The sequence below is a fragment of the Kwoniella dendrophila genome, chromosome 4, assembly GCF_036810415.1.
Source record: "Kwoniella dendrophila CBS 6074 chromosome 4, complete sequence".
NCBI lineage: Eukaryota > Fungi > Basidiomycota > Tremellomycetes > Tremellales > Cryptococcaceae > Kwoniella > Kwoniella dendrophila.
In genome coordinates, this window is record NC_089479.1 from 388,003 (window position 1) to 409,372 (window position 21,370).

Consider the following 21,370-nt stretch of genomic DNA (forward strand, 5'->3'; position numbering starts at 1 on the left):
TCACTAATACTATTATTAATTTACCCATATTATTCACATATACAGTATCCATATAACATTTGTATCAATATCGACAAAATTCACCTAAACATGGACTTTCAAACCAGCTTCTTCAATTTTCGAGATATGTTTCTTCATGTTTCTTGGCGGTATACCAGCTTCGTACATTTCGTCTAGCTCGTTAAAGGTTCTACCTTTAGTCTAATTATGAAACGAACACAAGGTATTATGTTGATTAGTCTTGTTGAATTTCCGATATAACGGCAGATACAGAAAGCACGAGGAAACACTCACTTCAGGTACAAGCCAATAACAAAGAGCTGTTCCTGCAGCAGATAAAATAGCAAACATATACAAAGTCTTTAATCCCCATCCTCTTGCACCAGCTCCATCAGTACCTAACATCAAAGGTACAGTGGTATTGTATATGGTTCCAGCAATAGCGTTGGTAGCAGCAACAAAAGAAGCTGTTTTAGCTCTAAGTCTAGGCGTAGAAATTTCACCAGCAACAAGCCATCCTATAAATTAAGTATCAAGGAACATAGTAAGTATCATCTCGATTTTATTCAGGCTACAACAAATCAAGCAAATCCCTAGAGATTTGATGCTTTGGAATTTGCTATTGACAATGGGTAGAGAATCTTTGACTTACCTGTACCAGCGAAACAAAGTGCGTATATTACAACCCACATACAAATTACTGCCAGAGTTGCATTTTGAGTTTGAGTGGTTTGATCAATTACACCCATTGTACCGATTATAACACAAAGTACAGCTGATGCAGCTCCACCATACAGTATAAGGGTTCGTCTTCCGGTCCGTTCGACAAGGTAGAAAGAGATAATATTTGCTCCAATCAAAATACAACTAAGGTATCAAACAATTTTAGCTCAAGTCGAATTGTATGATCGTGTAACGGAAATAACTTACTATACAATAACATTTGCTTGGAATGGTTCGGGAATACCAGCTTGTTGAAAGAAATAAGTTGTATAATTAAATACGACTGAACCACCGACCCAATTTTGCATAGCAAGAGCAACAACATCGGCAAAAGTTCGTTTCTAGAGGAAAGAAAGATATACCATGAATCTGATTAGCTATAAATCACAGAGAAAGGAAATTGGGAGTGATATAATTTTGAAACTTACAAGATTAGGTCCAATTAAAATATCTTTCCAAGAAGTTTCTTTATTTGTATTTCTAGTTTCTTTTTCTTTTTCAATTTCTTTTACCATTACTGCATATTCTCTATTTTCATCATAACCTGAAATACCACCATAGATCTTTAATAAGGCCTTTTTAGTTAATTCCTCTTTACCTTGTCTTGCATAATGCCACGGTGATTCAGGTAAGATCAACATCATTAATATCCAAGGACCCAAAACTACCCATTCTGAATATACAGCTTTTAGATAACCACTTGGATCGGTCTAGTTAGATATAAAAAAAAAACATATTAGTCTAGGTTTATCGTTTAAGCTCGTCGTGGGAGTCAAACAAATCAACTTACAGTTTCAACAATTTGTAAAGCAATAGCGATGAATAATTGTCCAACAGCATAAGATGCACCATATGTAGAAAGAAGGTATCCACGAATTTGAGCAGGAGCAATTTCGTTCATATATGAAAGGATAGTACCTTGAGCCAAACCACCTCCAAGACCCGTAAATAGCTTTGCAGCTAACCAGTGTTTCCAAGTTTTTGAGACCATTTCGACGATAATACCCTAATTTATCAAATCCAAAGACATGGACATGTATCAGATTGAACATTCCATGTATTTCGTAAAAAAAAGTTCAATCTTTTAACTTACAAGACCATAACCAAGAGTTAAAGCGTACATTCCTGCTTTTCTACCAAATCTATCTGAAATTGTACCTCCTGCTAAACATCCAACGAATTGAGCTACATAGGCAACACCACTCCATACTGATATATGTTGAGCATCTAAAGCTACACCACCTTCACCATCTGGTATAGTACCGAATTGATTAACGAATCCAATATTTGCTAATAAACCACCTGGAAGCTATAAAAGATCACAAGGAAAGGTATATCAGTATCTATAATTGGAATGCGATCAATGTTTTAACCTAATAGATCTAATGATGGTTGATCACCTACCGAATCTTGATAACCATTCATTACAACACTGAAAGCACACATATAACAGAACAAAGTAGGTTTCCAAAACACTTTAATAGCTTGCCATCTTGACATACCAACAAAAGCTGATTTTTCATGTTCAATGATATGAACACCAGTAGTATTGAAATTATCTACATTACCACCATCAGCTAAGACATTGATATTCGCTCCATCATCTTTAATCATATCACCTTTTAAATCTTCATCTCTAACTTGTTCTATTGCTGAATCTGGATATTCATTATTATTATCATGATTATGTATTTGTGTTGAACCCATCTTGATTGTTATTGCTCTTCTGGGTAAAATACAAAGAAAGTATTAATATCGAACATGATCGCAAGAGCTTTAAACCAATCTATTTTTCCTCTATATATCTATATCTATCGGGACAGTTATCATATGGACAATAGAAGATTGCAGAAAGATAGATATGAAAGTGAGATATCCAATACTTTGGTAGCGATTACTGTCTTGCTGATCTTTCGCCCTTTTTCAGTTTTGATCACCGATTCAATTCACCTTATTTTTAGATTTCACAATCTATACGCCGTTTAGATCTTAATCACCATAAGTGTGGGAGTGTTGCCCAGTACTGCTCTAGCTCTTCCCACATTTGATATCATCCCATTCTATGCTTCAAATCAGTTCCAATCGACCAGTTAATCAGAACTTTTATGCTTACTTAGCCTGTTTACCAGACTTTGTACGCATATATATCTTGTGGCTGAAATCCGATATCTCATAAACGCGACGGCTTGATATCAACTTGGAGTGATTCGTCAGTCTTGGCTAGCGCTTACGGTTACACTTTCATATGGTGCTCCCTCCACCCATATTCACCCTGTAATACATCAGAGATAACAAAAATCTACGGGTTTCGAATACAGCACTAGTACATTTCAGCCTTATCATGTGACGATATGATGTTATTACGGAACTCCGTCAAAGTAGGACAATATCGCATGGTCGCTACAAAGTATCTATTGCTACACTACAAGTACAATACAAAATTTACAGAGTTTATATTCGCGAAGCCAAATATTCCATGAATCCACCCATAGAAGGATCAGTATCAAATACGGGAAATCCGAAACCTTGATCTCCTCCTCCTGGTATACCTCCTATACCTTCAATATGACTTGAATTCTCTCCGCCAGTATCAGAGCCAGCAGGCATTCCACCTAAACCATTTGATATGCCCACATTAGCTCCAATTCCTAACGAAGTGGAAGTCGGAAAGTATGGAAATTCTCTGAAATTACCGAAAACTTGATCGATGTCTGCCCAAGCAAATGAGTTGGTTGGTCCCGTATCTGACTCTCTGGCTGTGTTTGTGTTTGTGTTTGTCGCTGTAGCTGTAGCAGAAGTGGAATAATCTGTTCTTGGTGTAGAGTATGTTTCGCTTATACCTGGTTGAGGTGGCATTGCAGATATCTTTGAGACATCGATTGGATAATAAGATTGATCTATTTTTGGAGCGTTTATGGCAGTACCTAAACGTTTTTTTCTAGCAATGGAGCTGAGACTATACAAATCGGACATATATTGTCAGCTATACTATATTGTGTAGACCGAAAAATGGTGTGGAACCTACCAAAGCATATTTATTAGTTGAAATCCATTATGTTTTTCATAAGTCATTAAATCCTGATTTGGGTCTCCTGCTAATCTAAGTGCTACTCTCAAAATGAGATCTCTACTAGACGCATCAGGTTCTGTCAATTGTAGGACAATCGTAGCAGCAAAAATTAATGCAGATGTCCTGCCAATCATATGTAAAGCTCTTTCATGACATAAAGCGCCTTCCAACATTTGGATAGCTAAAGCTAATAAATCGTTTCTGATACTTGAAATCCAATTGCCTGATGTCAATTGAGCTTTTGTAATTCTTAGTAGACCAACTAATCGAGATCGTAGAGATACATATCTATAATGCCATCGAGTGAGTGAATCTGAATGCGGTGATAACCATTTTTCTTCCCATAAAGTCAAAAATGTCGATATCCATACTTTCTCAGCTTCAAATCCGATTGAATCACCGGGCGGTATGCGAGAAAGTCTCTCTTTAGAATCCACCTATTAAAGTGGAAAGTTATCTGATCAGCAAGGTTACCTTCGTGTGCGACAAGTCAAAATATACAAGCAAAAAGCACTCACCTCAAACTGATACAGAGCATAATCCGCCGCGAGCATAGCTTCGGAGTCGAATGGGCCCAATCGTTTCAGCTTGTCTAGTTCCGCACTTGATAATTCTGATATATCAGACGATACCGACTTCCTATCTGCTATAGCTTCCCATCTACCTCAACCCCATCAGCATACTGGTACTGAGTTCCAGAAGATTTTGAGTCTTGAAGACCGACATTTCACACTCACCTACTCTCGAACAGTATAAGCGATACTCTCAATCTAAAATCGTTCTTTGCTAGTGGATCGTTATCTAACTCTTCCGCTGTCCTTGAGCCAGCATGCCGTAGACCTATCGAAGCGGTCAGACGACTTGCCCATCCCATACGGGGCCATCGCTGATCATCAACCAGTCGATCTTTACGGAGACACCATTCTATGAAAAGCTATGTGGTGATCGGCACAACCAGTCAAAGCACACGGATATTAAAGACGCTTGAATTAATGTTGCTATGAAAATTAAGTAGAGGTAAAACAGACTTACCATTTCAGCTTGTACAATTTCAATTGACTTAGCAGCTGTGGCGCATAATACCGATTGCAATTTTTCAGCATGAGCATGCAATTGATTTGCTCTATGACATTGTCTTGGAGTTGAATTTGGTAACGTAGCCACTGCGATGGCCCCGTTCATGAGAATAACGGTGAAAAGGTATGCTGAGCGAGATCGAACGTAAGTTGATGTGTGTAAGGTTGAGTCCAGTATAGGTCTTTGGAAATGACAGTAGCGGTAGTAACTATCAGAGTTGCGAAAAGAGCGTATCAGCTTCATTGTATTATGGACACCTTCTTCAGGAGTGACATATGACAGGTATGGAGGTTAAATTCGCCAACATACCTATCAAATAACTCTGCAACCTCTTCTTCCGCAATGATACCTTTCTGAACTGCATCCAGTCCTTCACTAACATCCCTTTTCGTTCCATACAAACCATGTTGAAAGAAAGTCTGCTGATCATGTAATGCTCTAAACAGCTCATTATGTCCCCACTGATTCCATAATCTGATATCCTCACTTGGTAAGACTGATACTGGAGATGGGAAACCTAAAGGTCCTGAAACATGTCTTGAATCCCATCCTTGTCTAGCACATTCAGCTAACCATAGTAACGGGTTTTGTAATTCACCTTCAACTGCACTTGGATCAGAATGATGAGTTGGTAAACTAATTTGTGAAGAACGTGATGTAGGGAATGATTGTTGTAATTGATCTAAACCTGGTCTCCGAGATGAAGAAGCTATATTCGATGATACGTTGGTGGATTGTGGGTGCTGATTTGACATAGTGATGGGCGGTAGCGGTACGGGTTGTTGAGGGACATTTGAGGGACTGATACTTTGTGGTCTAGTCCATATCAAATCAAGAGGACTCAAAGATCGATTCGTACGTTCTCGTTCACATGTGCCAGCTTCCGTTGTTGACGATGCTTCACCAGGACTCATATCGGTTGTCGAGATCCTACGACCCGACTGTAGTATACTATCTTGACTTTGCCTCATAGTATGTAGCCTTTCGAGAGTTTTTCGACTGAACAATCGAAACATCAGCATGAATATCTTCTGTCCACGTACGTCATAACCCGGTAATTTCGAAAATACTCCTTACTTTTTGCTACCTTTCACCCTACCTCTCCTTGTAGGTACACGATTACATTGTAAGCCTGCTTCTCTACACCTCATACATATGGGGTCCCCTTGGATTTCGCTTGGGCAACATCGAACTTTAGCCTAAAGGAACGCATGTTTATAAATCAGTCTGTATCACTCACGTATGTACAGTCTATCAAGAAAACGGGTATGACTGAAACTTACGATCCGACAGCTAAAGTCCGGAATATTAGATACGGTCAGCACGAACGATGCCTTGTGACTTTATCAGAAGGATGTGTATCGGCGATTGGACTGGGAGAAAGAAATTCAACACTCACCCTTGACAAGCCCTAGATAATCTTACTCCAGGACTATCCATCTTAATTGTGCTGTATCTATAATCAAGTTAAATCGCTATCGCTATTATCGGTATACTATCACTGTATAGCACACTGTATATCCCTTCTCTTTACCTGAATTTCGCAAATTTTGATTGAATAATCCTTTCTTTATTGGGCGACTTGATTATATTTCTTTATTGGTGTGAATTATCATTATCGTATCGTATAATCGTTGAATTGACTACCAAAAGAGTGACCTAAAAGGCGAACAAGAAGGTAAAATCGAAAGAAAAAAACCGACTTGAGTAATGGATTGGTATGGTTTGTCTGTTTCCCGTCGTGGAACAAAATCTTTTTACTAGATCTACTCGCGAATCGCGGCCATACCCTATTTTTCTTACTTTTCTTTTTAACTTTTCTTATGATCACTTTGATACTACTTCCCACTCTATATCACCAGTTCCGGTTTTGAATCGTTTATGTATGATATAACCAGCAAAACATCATTTCATCTAGCATGCTCAGCAGACTTTTCCGATTCTGGAAAGTGGAACCAGTTCGATTGTTCCTGAAACCGATGACTTGATATGTCGCCGCTTGTATTATGCATTAATGTTGCTGATCGAAGTTGTACTATGCATAAATGGTTCGGAATCGAAGTTTGAGATATATTGTTTTGAGTGCGATAAATAGGTATCAAAGTAACCGATTATAAGAAAAGTAGGCGATTGTGATTTGATTCGGAAAATAGATCGGAAGTAAGGAAATAAGAAGAAAAGTAAGGAAATAACAAGAAAAGTAAAAAGATAGGCGAGTGAGTAAAAAGATTGTGTTCTCCGTCGGGAAAAAATAAACATGCTATAAAATATTCGGCTTTCAGATAGGTGGAGGTTGTTGGGCTATCCTTCGTATATTGATGTCTATTTACCGAAAGGTGAAATCTTGATAAAATTGCGCATACAATATGACATCTTCATCAAGATGCGTAAAGGTATATCAACTCAACAACAAATTACTCAAGAAAGTTGATAACATCTTCACAACTCAAATATACAATCGTCACCAATTCATATCCACTATCACGATGCCAGCTAGAACAGACTCACCAGCAGTAATCAAGTTATCAGATGAAGAACGAACCACGGGTGTTTTAACCGCTTCGAATCTTTATGAGGCTGTTGCTGCTTTCCATAGAGATGGTTTAGTAGTATTAGACAATGCTATACCTGTCCAAATTATCGATAAACTCAATGATAGAATGATGATCGACACAGATAGAATAGTAAAAGGTACTGTCAAAGGCGTACACTGGAAGTAAGTTTGATGTTCCGGCTCTGATTTGCGAAATAAGCGTTGACGTCTAAGTGTGTGAAATAGTCAAGGTATCGAATGTGGAAATCTTTCCCAAGTCCCTCCCTTAGAGAAAGGTAAGATATACATGTTAACACATACCAGACCTATGATCTAGCTTCTTAAGTGAATTAACCAACCGAAATCTACGATATCTGATATGTATTTACCTAAACAGGATACATGTTTCCCGAGATATACGCCAACAAATCAGCTAGTACAGTATTAACAAACATATTAGGACCTAAACCTGAATTACATTATGTGAGATCGAACACATTAATTGGACATGCACCTGAACGTCAAGATGTACATAAAGATATTAAAGGTAAACATTTACCTGTACCTACAGCAATAGCAATGAACGTTTGTTTAATTGATGCTCATGCCAAAAATGGTTCAACTGAAGTCTGGTTAGGTACACATAGAGAACAATCTTTTGATGATTTTGTAGATCCAACTCTAAAATCTGGTGATGTTAAAAAATCTTCATTAGAAAAGAGAAAATTGGTTAGACCTCCAATTCAACCTAATTTGAAGAAAGGTTCTTTGGTTTTAAGAGATTTAAGATTATGGTAAGTCATTTCATCACCTCGTGTTTTTCCTATAACAAAATATTTGTGGAGAATGAGCTAATCCATATCTCCCCTGAACAGGCATGCTGGTATGAACAATGAAACTGATGATATCAGAGTAATGCTTGCTCTTGTTTACTCAGCTTCGTAAGTTAACTTCATCCCTCTGCTCAACCAATGACTCTGCACATCACTCACGTCAAAATGGATCTCGTATAGATGGTACAAAAACCCATTATTACCACCTTGGCCAGTATCAATCAAATCCGAAATTGAATCCCTCGGTGCCATCAACAATACTTGGGTAGGAGGAACTTTCTATGATGATGAAGGTGGAAAGAAAGATTATTTAGCTATCGAATTTGATGGTAACTTTGGTACAAGTATGGAAGATTTGATGGCTATCGCCTAAAATATTCAAATAAGATTTAAGACTATGCAAAAAATCAAATTAGTAGCAAGATTTCTTCGGATCCTTATGTTTTTCATGTATACTATCTAAACCCTATCGTGGTATTGATGTCTTCTGCACCCATGTCTTGTTTCGACGATCGTTCTACTGTAAACCAATTCGATTCCGAGCGCACATATATTATTACATATAAACATATCATTTATATGTATATTGACCGATTTAAGCGAGATCATGGTATCTATGCCGTGCGCAAGATGTGGTTGTACGCGTTCATCAAATCATACCCAAGAACTCCTTTCACCGCAGTCGAATATGCAATTTTCAGTCAATATAATCTGCGTTGATTGCTGTAGCTGCGACAGGCAGAAGTCGTATTGGCTAAAGTAGGAACACTAATTAAAGCCTCACGTTCAGATGTCAACGAGGGATGATCGAGTGTTATCGGATGAATTGATGTCTTGGTCATGTTGCGAAATCGACTACTTTGTAATGATGAATATGAAATAAACTGTGACCGAGACACACCCGATAAAGGACAAGAAGGCCAAGAATAGCCAAGACCTCTTACGGTATACGTATTTCTACATGGAACTCAAGATGTACATCATCTTTCACGATCTCGACTAAGCCAGTCTAATCAGAACACAATTGATTTCCTTCATTTTGATCAAAACGCGTCCGTTTATACTGTTTGGTTTTTTTTTTTACGGTATTTCTAGATTTGATCGGAGAATTCTACCCACGTTTTGAATACCTTTTAACTCCTAAGATTACAGTACACATCTTATAATTTACCCTTGAAATGATTGGAACGCGACGCGTCTTTTCTTGGGTTTTTTATGTTCTTGTCCCTTAACCTTACCGCTTTTTCCATGTTTCTGTCATCTGATTTTGAAGGCAAATATAAATTTTGATCTTGGCTTGTGTTTATCTTTTTTCTCAGGTTTTTACATGTTATCTCTTCATCAATTCCTATAATCAGGATTTCATTTCAGGAAGAAAATCAAAGAAGTTGTTTGTATAATATAATACTCATCCACGAAAGGAAAAGAAACACTTCAATACCTATTCACTCATATTCCCTTGGATGATTTCCCTTACCTCGACCCTATATCATTGACTTGTTTACACATCAATCAATCTCATATACGTATCTACAGTCACATCATCATAATTATATTATTCTCAATTGTTTCTTGTCAACTCCTTTCTCTCACTACCTCGCATCGATTTCGATACATGATCTCGTTACTCATCTTCTTTTCATCTAAACTTTAAAATCTTTACATCAGCTCATATATATCATTATCGCAAGTCGAATGAAATACACACGGACTGAGGTAGATCAGTGATCGCCTTTTGCCAATTCCTTATCGATAATCACTGTGCGCAAAACGCGTCTTCGACAAAAATTCATCAACCTTTTACACATCATATCAACAATAATCATTGTCAAGCACGAACACAGCAATTTTCAACGCCACCCAAACCTTTGCTCGAGTCGTGAAGCGCAGGTAGCTTTTCGTTCATCAAAGCTTGTTTCATCTCAACTCCTTATTCAACCTTTCAATGCCAACCAAAACCTCAGTACCTGTTTTCCACCCAGATCATCCACACAATCGAAAACCTTACCCCTTATATGAATCTCAAACGAATATATCATATCAGCCTGCAGTAGCTAGTAGTAGCAAACTTTTTGGGAGTACAAGCGGAAACGCGAAGATGTTCGCGAATCATCAATCTCGCCAAAGAGGTAAATGGGGTGATGATGGTTTGAGCGATTCGGAGAGCAGTCTTTCGCCTAGTCCAAGCTCAAGAAGTAGATGCTTTTGCGGTAATCAAACTCAGGATGGTGGAATTTACTGTAGTGTTTGTGAGTTTTCGTACTACTTCCAATCACCAAGCATGCGACGTTATTCACCATGCTAATACAAACCTCACCTTGGTAATAGCTTGCGCCAGATCCGATGCTTTTTCTTCACTATGTTATAAACCCAATTCTCAACAACCAGAACCTCTTAACCTGCCATCCCACTCTCAGCATCCATCTATAGCATCAGCTATTTCCGCTTCATTATCGCGTAACCCTTCATCTGCATCATCAACTTCCATCGCCTCATCCTCCTCCAATCAAGATGTCGGAGATTGGAACGCATCGCATTATAGAAGACTCGCCCAAGCTGATTTACGGCGTGAAGAACGTAAAGAGGAAAGACGAAGGCGTAGAGCAGAAGGTAGTTTAGCAAGTTCAATCAGTACAAGTAGAAGTACAATGATGTCCGTATCATCTTCTGCTTCTAGATCTGTACCGGAATTAGTTGGTGGTCATTCGAGAAATCCTTCAGTGGCAAGTTCGATAACATCAATGTCGTCTTCAACATGGGGTTTAGGCGGAGGTTTATCTAGAAACCCTTCTTCAGCAAGCACGTCTTCTCGCAAAGGAGGTGTTTTGGGGGGAAACGTGAATATCGGTGCAGCAATAATGGAACATGAAGATGAAGAAGAGTGGTTACAATCCGAATTTGCCCAACCTACAATACCAGCTATACCAATATCTAATCTTTTATCTACCAAAAAGCCATCACATTCTCGTTCAGGTAGCAAATCAGCTTCTAGCAGGAAAGGGAGGAAACATACTCCTGATCCATTACCTTTTGGTATGGGCAAAGATATGAGAGATGTTTTGGAAGAAATAATACAGATGGAGAAATCATTTTTAGTATCCGATAACGAAAATGAAGAAAACGATGATGATGATAGTAGAATGTTACAAAGTGGATCATTACCTAATACAACTGGACTATTTACAAGTCAATTCGATCGACCACCTAGAACACCTAGTCCTGTATCGTCATCTAAACGAAGGGGATCTATAGCGCCTGGAGCGCCAATGAGAGGACATCGATCAGTATTGTCACAATCTGCATTACAACAATCTTCACCACCGAAGGTAAAGAACCCTCAACCACAAAGACCACCTTCTTTAATGGGTTTACATCAATCTTCTTTATCCGAATCACATACCGCATTATATCTGGCAACTGCTTCTCCTATTGCGCCTGGCCCAGGAAGAAGATCAGCTAGTCCAAAACTTGATTTTAGAAGATCTATCACTTTTACACCTGACACTGCTGGACCTTCGATATCGTTTGATGGATTACCTATACCATCAAGAAAGATGTTCGAATCGCCTGGTGGAAATGGAAACATAACTCCTGTAGGTGGTCGAAGAAGACTGAACCTCACTCCTCAAGCTGTACATCCTTCTATGGACGGATGGAGATTCCCTTCAGGTTCTGGAACAGGTTCGAATATGGCTACACCAACTCGACCTCCACAGAATCAAATACCTACACCAGATGAGATACCTGGTATGGAATCAGAACCGATTGAACCTACTTTATTATGGCCTTCACATTTACATTTACAGCCACCAAATTTGCAACCTGCTTTGTTTCCTTCTTCACCCGCTTTAATCGATACACCTGACTACCCTTCGAACAATAGGTTATCACACGAGGGTATTATGAATGGGGTAAAACGAGATAGTCAATTATCTGCACCGGGAAGTGGAATGAGATTAGGTGAATTATTAGGAAGTGGAACAGGAATTGATGAAATGGCTGAAGATGAAGATATGGAAATGGATGCAGAAGAAAGTAATGAAGGTAGTTCAACTGAACATGGACATGCTCATCTACAGAATCATTATCAACAGAAAATGATGGGTTATCTACCTGTATACTTAGAAGCTGAAGGATTCAGATCAGGCGATGGTTCAACCAGAAGAGGATGGTAATTCATAAATCAAATCATTATAACCATGACAAGAAGCAGGAGAATCTAGAAGATCTGTTTCTCAATAGACCAAATTTCAACAAATCAAACAAACGATACAAGCAGATTTACCCAAGTACAATCATTTACAACAAATCACATTTAACGACAATCATAACGACCTTTTATCTTATCAATAATTTACGATCACTCAATATTGTATATTGACGACCCTACATTATGCTATGCTACGGTTTTATCTATTCATGTGTATATTATCCACAACTATCCTGGGCATTGTCTTTGAGCATTATTTCATACATCTGCTTCGAACTGGATGCTTGGTAATCCATCGAAATGTATAAATCACATTTTTCATACATCAAACTTTGTTGTCATCGTTATAAACTCTACATATGTGAATATGAATGCATTAAATAGATCTGATATTACTTGAGAATTCATGGTATGAATTTACAATCATACACGGACTGATACTCGCTCTGATGTGATGACATCTACTGTAAGCAGATCTTCACCCATCAAGTTGCCGAAAATGTATGATGAAGAAGACAGATTGATACTGCGTGACTACAGTAGAGATTTTGATGGTGAATTACGAATCTCATTGAGGTGTCTGGCTTTCCTTTGTGCTAAATGTTTGGAATACTTACAATATTACCAAGACACTACTCTAGGGCTTGATATTCCTTCATCAAAGGGAAGGTTAAATCAATCCCAATCAATCCCTTTCAAAGTGAATTGAATACCTTGTGATACCTTTCACTCGTACATGAAAACATACTGGAAACGGTACATACAAAATCTGAGATGCATGTCGGTGGGGAATCACGAGATTATCTCTTGATATATGTCAGATGTTGTGTTCTTCTTTCTGCACGAGAACGAGATACATTTCCATTGATTGACAGCTATCTGTAATTTATCTTTCTTTACACGATTAAATCAAAACAACTGTTTAAGTATATACATATCTATAACCTAATCTTTCGAAAAATCGACAAGTGTTTAGAATGGTTAGAAAACATGTATCATCATTATTATTATTATCAAGAGGATACAAACCTTATTTAGGACAAAGTCAAACTTTGGAGAATAATAACGATTGGTTTGAAATACATCAAAGTAAGCTGCTCACACAAATGAATAATTCGACGGTACAGTATTGTGACGAAGCTGACTTACTGATTTGAATAAATACTTTAGCTCAAGTTTTGGCCATAATTGGATCGATTTTATCCATAATTACAGTAATTTGTATTTACACATTATCAAGAAATCAAAAACCATGGTTACCTAAATGTTTGAGAAGACCAGAAAAAGTTAATCGTATAGATCGTGAATCAAAATCAACTAGACCTCCTAGACAATCAGTCATTTCGACATCTGAGAGTATTATACCTAATAGTGAATTACCTAGATATATAATAAATTCCCATAATCAGAAGAAAAAGGAGCTCCAGGAAGGTGATGGTAGGACGATGTGGAATGATATAGATCTTTTACCTCCTCAACCTAAGAATCACAATGATACCAACGAAAAGGGTGAGAGGAAGTCATTGTGGAGAAAAACAGCTTATCTTTTGAATTTAAGAAAACAAACAGAGGAGAATTCAGAATCAATCAAACAAAAAAGAGGGCACAATGATGGAGGAGGCGAAGGAGAAGGAGAAAAAGAAGATTTCCCTCAAGGTTGGGAAAGAATAACTAGACATACGTTGTATAAAATTAAAACAGAAAGTAAAAGGTGGAGTATCGGTTCAATTCCTCCTATTCCACGTCGATTTTCTGTATACCATAATCCAGCTTGCGATGGAGACATCCAGTCAAAGATCGATAGAACGGGTTTAGGTTATTTAGATAAACAGATAGCAAGATCTCTTTCGGATTCTGATGATTTAATAGATGATAATACTATTCTAGCTTATCCACCTAATTCGCATCAACCTAAAGAAAATCATCGAAAATCCTCTGTTATTTCTCGTCAACTATGGCACATTCCAAATACCGGTCAGGATCCATCATTAATCCCAAATATTGCAAATAGAAGTCAGTATGATAATCAGTCTAGCCAAATTGGTCGTAATGATATTAGCGATCCCTACACCCAGCTTAAACCTTACGAAAATACCACTTCTATATCTTCTTTTACAGACGCTTCATCAATGCGATCAATGGACCTGCCCAAACATGATTTCTCACCTGCATCATATACGATATCATCAACTTATTCATCCCCTGCACTGTTGAGCCCACCATTAAATTTCAGATCATCTAATTATACTACTGCTTCTTTACCAAACTCTTTTGGAACTTTTGATTTTGAAAATCAATCTAATACCGATGATATATTTGATGTAGGAGGATATGGAGAAAAGGATTTCAATCCTTTAGATATTGATGGCGGAAAGTACAATACCAGTATAAAACTTGATGATCCATATTCACCATCTAAAACTGAATATAAGACAAGGATAAATTCAGGTAGTATTTATGGCTCGATAAAGTCGGTGTCTAACAGGAAATCTAGATTCTTGTCCTTCCCTTCACGAGTACAGCCTAACGTCGATCAAATGGAAAATCAAGGTGTTACTGGAAGCGAGTGTCGGTCTATGGAGGAAGATGTTGATAATCGAAAAAACCGAAGATACAGCATTTATCCTGGTATACCTAAATATCCAAAGTCGAATTTCTTCTTTGATACTTCAATACCAAATATCGGATCTACCGATGACAAAGCAGCTCCAAAGACCAAGTCTAATGTGTACCCAGATAGCAGCCACAATGATTCAAGTAGAATGTCTTCCAGTTCTACCATATCAACCAATTCCAAGATTACACCTAAATCTAGACCACCATTAAGCCTAAGAATATCGACTTCCACATCAACATCATCATCTTCTTCCAAATCAACATCACCTAAAACACCACGTCCATTAAGGTATTCTTCAACATTTGATATGGATGATATGCCTTTATGGATGAAAAAGGGATGAAGGGTGCTTGTACCTAGATCCGGCATTCATATTTCTAACATTTCCCGGTATCAAGAACGATTGATTCGTGAAGCTTGTATGTGACTGTTTGAAGCTGTATATGATATTCGTACATATATCTTTGTCTGTAGCGGTATCTGACTCGAAAAATTTGCCGGAAGCGTATGATGGGAGTGAAGATAATGTTGAGCATGAGAATTAGGAAACTCCCCCACAATCAGGACCTCTTCTTTTCAAACGATATTTTTCGTAAAAGTATGTACAGAGCCATATTATCATTGTTTCTTGATCGAAATGCAATTATGTATTTGTCTGGAGTATCTAAAGATGTGACTCGATTGATGAGATTTTGTGTGCAATTTCTGTTCTGTTATTATAGTTGGTTTGAACTAATCTGCTAATTCTAAATAGGTCGTTTTGCTAAACGAGTAAAGAATATGAACCTGTTGGATCCGAGTTTGATATGGTGATCAATGTTAGATTCTAAACCTGATGAGTGATGTGGGCGAACTTTTTCTTCTTCTTACATCCGATTTTACCACTCTATATAACTCATCGAACTTGTATTACAAGAAAAAAAGAGTTTCATTTACTGACATCGAAGGCGTTTGAGAACGCCGTACACGAGACAGTGCTTTATGGCAATATGAGGTAAATTTCCAATGAACATGTGCATCTCATGTTCAGGGATCGGTGACATTCCTTGACTTCTTTTACTACCAGCCGCAATGAGTAAAAAGAGAACATGAATTTAACGTAATGGGATGGATTTAATCTGTTTGATCGACATGAAATCCCGCTTAAGACCGGTATTTGGGTATTTGATCCCGTTCTAGCCTCTACAGGTGTCTGAGGACTGAGACGTATGACGCGTTTGTGTTTCTAAAGGAATGTTCAAATTTTTCAGTCATTAAATAATCTTTGTCTTAACATTTCAGAATCATATTCTGAATATCATATACATATACAACATGACTATTTTGCATACTACTTGATTCCCAACACTTTTAGCAACCTCATCGAAGCAAGAAGATGTATCAGAACGCAAGAATGGATCCAAAGGACTCTCACGCGTGGCCTAGTACTAGTACGTTGTGTCGTCATGCTCTGACCTTTTTCTGGTGGACATAGAATCATCAAAACAAAGGAGGGTTTGTAGCGTGCAGTCGAAACACGTCAACCTCGATTCCATCAAAATCTAATGTTGAGAGAAAATTACCATCAAATGCACACACCACTTTACCCTGCAATCAACAATAAAAGCCTGTATCACCGCACAAACCCGCACTGTACAATACATTTGATAACCAGAATACAATAAGGTTACCAAGAGTAAATTAGCATCAGCATCACAACCATAACAATTGTATTGCTAACAGCTTATTGTACTTTTTTACTCTTACTCTTTCTTCCATTTACGACTGATACTTACCATATATTAGTTTGCTACTTAGACTTAACAGTGTTAACATAATATATACAGATGGTTAACATAGCTTACTCGGCATAGATCAGCCATATCACAAGCAAAATTACAGATAGGTCTGTCTGTAAATCTATAGCTAGCTTTCAACGCTCAACCTCTAATCGACATATCCTTGTTTCAGCCTTATATCCCACCTGCCTATAATCCCTTGTTCACAGGACACTCACCTTGACAATCACCTTTCTTCTATTTCCTACGTGCTTTGGCTCAAGCGACCAGAATGCAGTACTATAATAATCCTCAAATGATGGGAGGTGGTGGACCTGGTGGTGAAATGGGAATGATGGATCCTAGAATGCAACAACAACAAATGCAGATGCAAGGCGGTATGGGGATGAATGGAATGAATCAAATGGGTGGTGGAATGGGTATGAATGGTATGGGAATGGGTGGTATGGGTGGAAATTATGGTCAAGCTTGGAGACATCTCGTGAGCCGATTAGGTATTGAGTGGCAAAAGGACACAAGAATAGCTGATCAGAATAAATATATAGGGTTATGACTATACATTACCTACTTCAGGATATAAACCAGAATCGACTTGGGGTGCATGGGATTTGGTGAGTACTTTCCAAAGCATTTACGGGCAAAGTCGGACAGCGCTGATAAATATTTGTCTCTGCATCTCTCTTATTCATCATTCACATGTGACATGATCCCTCATTCTGTTCTCTCTGACCTACAAACAGGCAAATGCTCAATATAACGGAGGAAGACTTGAAAGATCATTTTTCGACAACATCGTACGTCTACTAAGAGAATATCAATATCTTAAACATAAAGATAAAAATCTTAAAAAATATCAAAATAATAGTAATAATGAACATGAAGGCTTACAACTTGTTTCTTCTCCAAATTCTCCAAACTTTTTGAATAAACAGATTTCAAGTTTAACGAATTTTTTCGCAAATCGTCATTTATCTGAAGAAGCTGCTAGAGATGCTCACAGAAGAGTATATTATTCATCTGAAGGTGCTGATGCAGGTAATAAAACTGTTGGTGGTGCAGCCGCTTATCAAGCATACCTGTAAGTTGACACTTCAATAAACAGACTTATATACAGGTTACTGATCTATCTGTGCCTTCCACAGTATTTGGGATAGAGACCATTATTCTGCTTATCATTCCAACCCATCTCAAGAAAACAGGGAGAGACTCGTTGGTCTTGCAGTAGCTGAATGTGAGTATGTCCCTTGGATGTCAGTTGTCGGCTGGAAAGCTAACCGAAATAACGCATACCTAACTGAATTTTCCTGATATCAACAGTATTCAGTCTTTGGGATCAAGTTCAACCTAGATCATCAAGAGCAAACACCGAAGATGCCGCTCAATATGCTGCTGCCACAGCGAAATACTTATTTGATAGAGTAAGATCAGCTACATTCACGCTATCTAAGTCAGCTGACGGTATTTGTCATAGCATTACGACCTTCCGCATACACATCCACGCAGAAGAGGTGGCTCTAGATACTCAGGGTACGGTGCGGACGATGATAGTGATTCTGATGATGATAGGCGTATGAGAAGAAGAAGCTACATTAACCGTGAGTCAAAATCAGCGTAGTAAAGTCGTCAGCTCAGTTAAATCGATCACATACACCAGAACCATCATATGGTATGCTCGGAAATCAAAACCCGATGATGAATCAAATGCCAATGCAACAAGGAGGTATGATGGGTGGTGGAGGTATGGGTATGCCTGGTATGGGTATGGCTCAACCTGGTATGGGAGCAATGGGCATGCCTGGAGCGATGGGTGGTAATGGAGGGGGTATGATGGGGAATCCAATGATGGGTCAAATGGGAATGAATGGTATGAACGGAATGGGCGGAATGGGTATGGGAATGCAGCCGGGAATGATGGGAGGTACGGGTATGGGAGGTATGGGAACGATGAATGGGATGGGAGGTGGACCTTTAGGTGGATATCCTGGAAACAATGGTCAGATGGGTGAAGCACAAGCTGGACCGGTGAGTTAACTCTATACAGTATAGACATCATTGGAGCACGAGAAGCATGTATAGAGGTGACCCTCGGCATCTGCCTTGTGATACCGATGTTGAACACTGACATGAACTTTTCGCATCTATTAGGGAATGCACCCATATCATTACGGAACACAATCAGGTGTAGCACTCGGTAATCAACCTATTGATCATTTCGGTCAGCCTACCTTTCCTGGTGGGCCGGGTAGAACATGGTATGGATATGGTCAACAGAGGTATTTTTAGATGACTCAAGTAACCTGAACAGTGGTGAAGGAGAAGAACAAGAAGTGTTGAATAATCAATTACAGCAAATGAATTTAGAAAATAAGCGACAAGGTGGTAGAAAGAAGGTATCTTTCAAGACAGATGATGAGTTGACTGAAGTAATTGGTCATTCAAGAAATTAGGAACTCCGCTTTACTCGTGATTTGTGCTAGCCGAAGAAATAGTATCATATTCATACAATAGTTACTTGCTTGAATCGAATGTATTTAGTACTCCGACATCACGATTAAGTATCTAGAGTGCGATATTGCACGGTCGTTCAATCATTAGAGGTACTATTTTGATAATACAGCTAATCAGGCTGAATGGCACACCGATTGTCTGCAGTCGGAAAGATAATACATCTGAATAGGCTAAAGTTGATACATACTCCATGTACCCTCTAAATAGCCAACCTTCGAGCCATGAGCCTAATAAGTAGTTTTGTAGAAACCATGAGGGAAACTTCTTCCGAAGGGATTCGTTTTTCCGACTAACAAGAAAAGGTATTGAATAAAGATGAAAGGATAATCAGTAAATTGATTAGATCATCTTATGACATTAAAAGCGAGATAGGAAGAGTTTCACTTACCAAAACCACCTAAATCCGGTCTTAAGGGCATTGGACCATATTTAGGCCAACCATAATTAAATCTTTGACCTTGACCAGGTGGAGGACCTTCTAAAGTTAAACCATAAATACCTGTACCTCTACCTTCTTGTTGAGCTATAATTGCAGGAGGTAATTTCCATTCTGAATGTGGGAAAGGAAAACTTTCAGGTAAATTCCAGGGTACTTCATTCCAATATCCTAATGAAGGTCCACCGGATTGATATGATAAATGTGGTCCATTCAAATTACCATTTGGATAAAATGAGGCTCCTGGGTAGGTTGACGTTAATGGATGAATAGCGAAAGCCATTTCTGAATTGGTAAAGGATTAATTTAATCGCTAATAGCCACTTAAAAATTGTAATAGTCTTGGGTTAGAGGTCAAGGTGATCTGATGATGAGGTAGATGCTTTGATTAATGCTGAGATTGTGGATTGACCAGTACTATGGGAAAAGGACTAAAGTTATAATCAAGTCAATTACGATTCAAGGTTTTCGACCAAGGATGTATATAATCACAAGTGCTCAAGCGAATATGCCGAATAGATACGTATGGAAACAGTTCTCGATTGTACTATCAGTTACTAGTAGAATGGAAGAAGGATGCAAGTCAAGCTTGTGCAAAGCCTTTTGTTGACCCAAGGTATCCTGAACAAAGGAGTGTGTTCAATAATGACGAAGATACTATTCGTAATGAGACCTAAAGGTATTTTGGGATCTTTCTTGCTTTCTTAACCTCCTTCAGCCTATCCGTTGTAGGGAGTAAGCGGTACTTGCTTTGTTTCCTTCGAATATCAATAACTAAACATTGCTATAAGAATCCCTTCATTATTGCAACCTCCTATAGTGGCTTTCCTTTCATTCTTTATATGATTTGCTTGACCATATTTTGAGGTTGATCAGTTATTGATTCATTGCATTGTTCCTAGCCCACACCAATACTGTCGATCCTTGAAGGTGATCGTGGGAATAGCTTGTATTTTCATCACTACTTCTGCGAGAGTAAGTAACGAAATCTCTTGCAATGATAAAGTGATAGTGAATTTTTCTAAATCGTTCTTTTTCTTTCCGCTTCTCGAAAGGTAAGGTTACAGGTTAAATTGACAGCTCTAGATATATATCCAGTACTACTCTATCAACGTCTTACATCCGAAATCCGTGAAATGGAAAGTATCGCATCCTATTTAAAAATGTCCGCCGAAGTAAAAAGTCAATCTAATCTAAACCCTGAAAAATGTCGTCATCCATGAGTCATACTGTACTCTCCTCCACCTGGAATGTCCACCAAAACCACAACACCTCTGTTCCTTGTTTCTTTTGATTTCTCGTAGCGAAGCAAAACATCATGCGGTGTTACGAGTAGAGAGACAACAAGGAACGACTAAACTGCAGAAGAGGTTGATGTGAAACGTGGAGTGGGGATCATAAATCTCTTGCTTTTTCCTTCCTTTGCCTTAACAATGAAGTGGTTCTAGAACAATCATTATCAAGTACTGCGAACTGCGGCATACCTCGTCTATATTGGTTGTCACTCTTTTCCGGCTAACCCCCCGGTTGATCCACCATTTGACAAGCTCAAGCTTCTCTCTCTCCCTCAAGCTTGGCATCACCC

General features: G+C 38.4%; 7 protein-coding genes across 7 annotated transcripts; 4 read left to right on the forward strand and 3 right to left on the reverse strand.

The window, feature by feature from the left end:
* Positions 1-84: 84 nt before the first annotated feature.
* Positions 85-2,430, reverse strand: L201_003282 (uncharacterized protein; the record flags this gene model as incomplete). Its single annotated transcript, XM_066219037.1, has 8 exons — positions 85-201; positions 295-518; positions 653-867; positions 931-1,064; positions 1,152-1,433; positions 1,514-1,729; positions 1,817-2,032; positions 2,128-2,430. 8 exons carry the CDS (start codon positions 2,428-2,430, stop codon positions 85-87), a joined length of 1,707 nt encoding a protein of 568 aa, XP_066075134.1.
* Positions 2,431-3,174: 744 nt separating this feature from the next.
* On the reverse strand, positions 3,175-6,310 carry L201_003283 (uncharacterized protein; the record flags this gene model as incomplete). The annotated part of the gene is made up of 9 exons (XM_066219038.1): positions 3,175-3,679; positions 3,749-4,230; positions 4,312-4,453; positions 4,531-4,727; positions 4,826-5,078; positions 5,180-5,869; positions 5,948-6,069; positions 6,154-6,163; positions 6,270-6,310. The coding sequence occupies 9 exons, from the start codon at positions 6,308-6,310 to the stop codon at positions 3,175-3,177; spliced, it is 2,442 nt and encodes an 813-aa protein (XP_066075135.1).
* A 1,046-nt stretch (positions 6,311-7,356) lies between these two features.
* On the forward strand, positions 7,357-8,609 carry L201_003284 (uncharacterized protein; the record flags this gene model as incomplete). Its single annotated transcript, XM_066219039.1, has 5 exons — positions 7,357-7,586; positions 7,650-7,699; positions 7,801-8,197; positions 8,279-8,344; positions 8,417-8,609. The coding sequence occupies 5 exons, from the start codon at positions 7,357-7,359 to the stop codon at positions 8,607-8,609; spliced, it is 936 nt and encodes a 311-aa protein (XP_066075136.1).
* A 1,725-nt stretch (positions 8,610-10,334) lies between these two features.
* Positions 10,335-12,411, forward strand: L201_003285 (uncharacterized protein; the record flags this gene model as incomplete). Its single annotated transcript, XM_066219040.1, has 2 exons — positions 10,335-10,485; positions 10,565-12,411. 2 exons carry the CDS (start codon positions 10,335-10,337, stop codon positions 12,409-12,411), a joined length of 1,998 nt encoding a protein of 665 aa, XP_066075137.1.
* Positions 12,412-13,423: 1,012 nt separating this feature from the next.
* Positions 13,424-15,406, forward strand: L201_003286 (uncharacterized protein; the record flags this gene model as incomplete). The annotated part of the gene is made up of 2 exons (XM_066219041.1): positions 13,424-13,535; positions 13,617-15,406. 2 exons carry the CDS (start codon positions 13,424-13,426, stop codon positions 15,404-15,406), a joined length of 1,902 nt encoding a protein of 633 aa, XP_066075138.1.
* A 1,706-nt stretch (positions 15,407-17,112) lies between these two features.
* On the forward strand, positions 17,113-19,124 carry L201_003287 (uncharacterized protein; the record flags this gene model as incomplete). Its single annotated transcript, XM_066219042.1, has 8 exons — positions 17,113-17,322; positions 17,387-17,452; positions 17,582-17,919; positions 17,984-18,072; positions 18,159-18,259; positions 18,313-18,436; positions 18,496-18,863; positions 18,987-19,124. The coding sequence occupies 8 exons, from the start codon at positions 17,113-17,115 to the stop codon at positions 19,122-19,124; spliced, it is 1,434 nt and encodes a 477-aa protein (XP_066075139.1).
* Positions 19,125-19,576: 452 nt separating this feature from the next.
* Positions 19,577-20,068, reverse strand: L201_003288 (uncharacterized protein; the record flags this gene model as incomplete). Its single annotated transcript, XM_066219043.1, has 2 exons — positions 19,577-19,638; positions 19,738-20,068. The coding sequence occupies 2 exons, from the start codon at positions 20,066-20,068 to the stop codon at positions 19,577-19,579; spliced, it is 393 nt and encodes a 130-aa protein (XP_066075140.1).
* Positions 20,069-21,370: the final 1,302 nt, after the last annotated feature.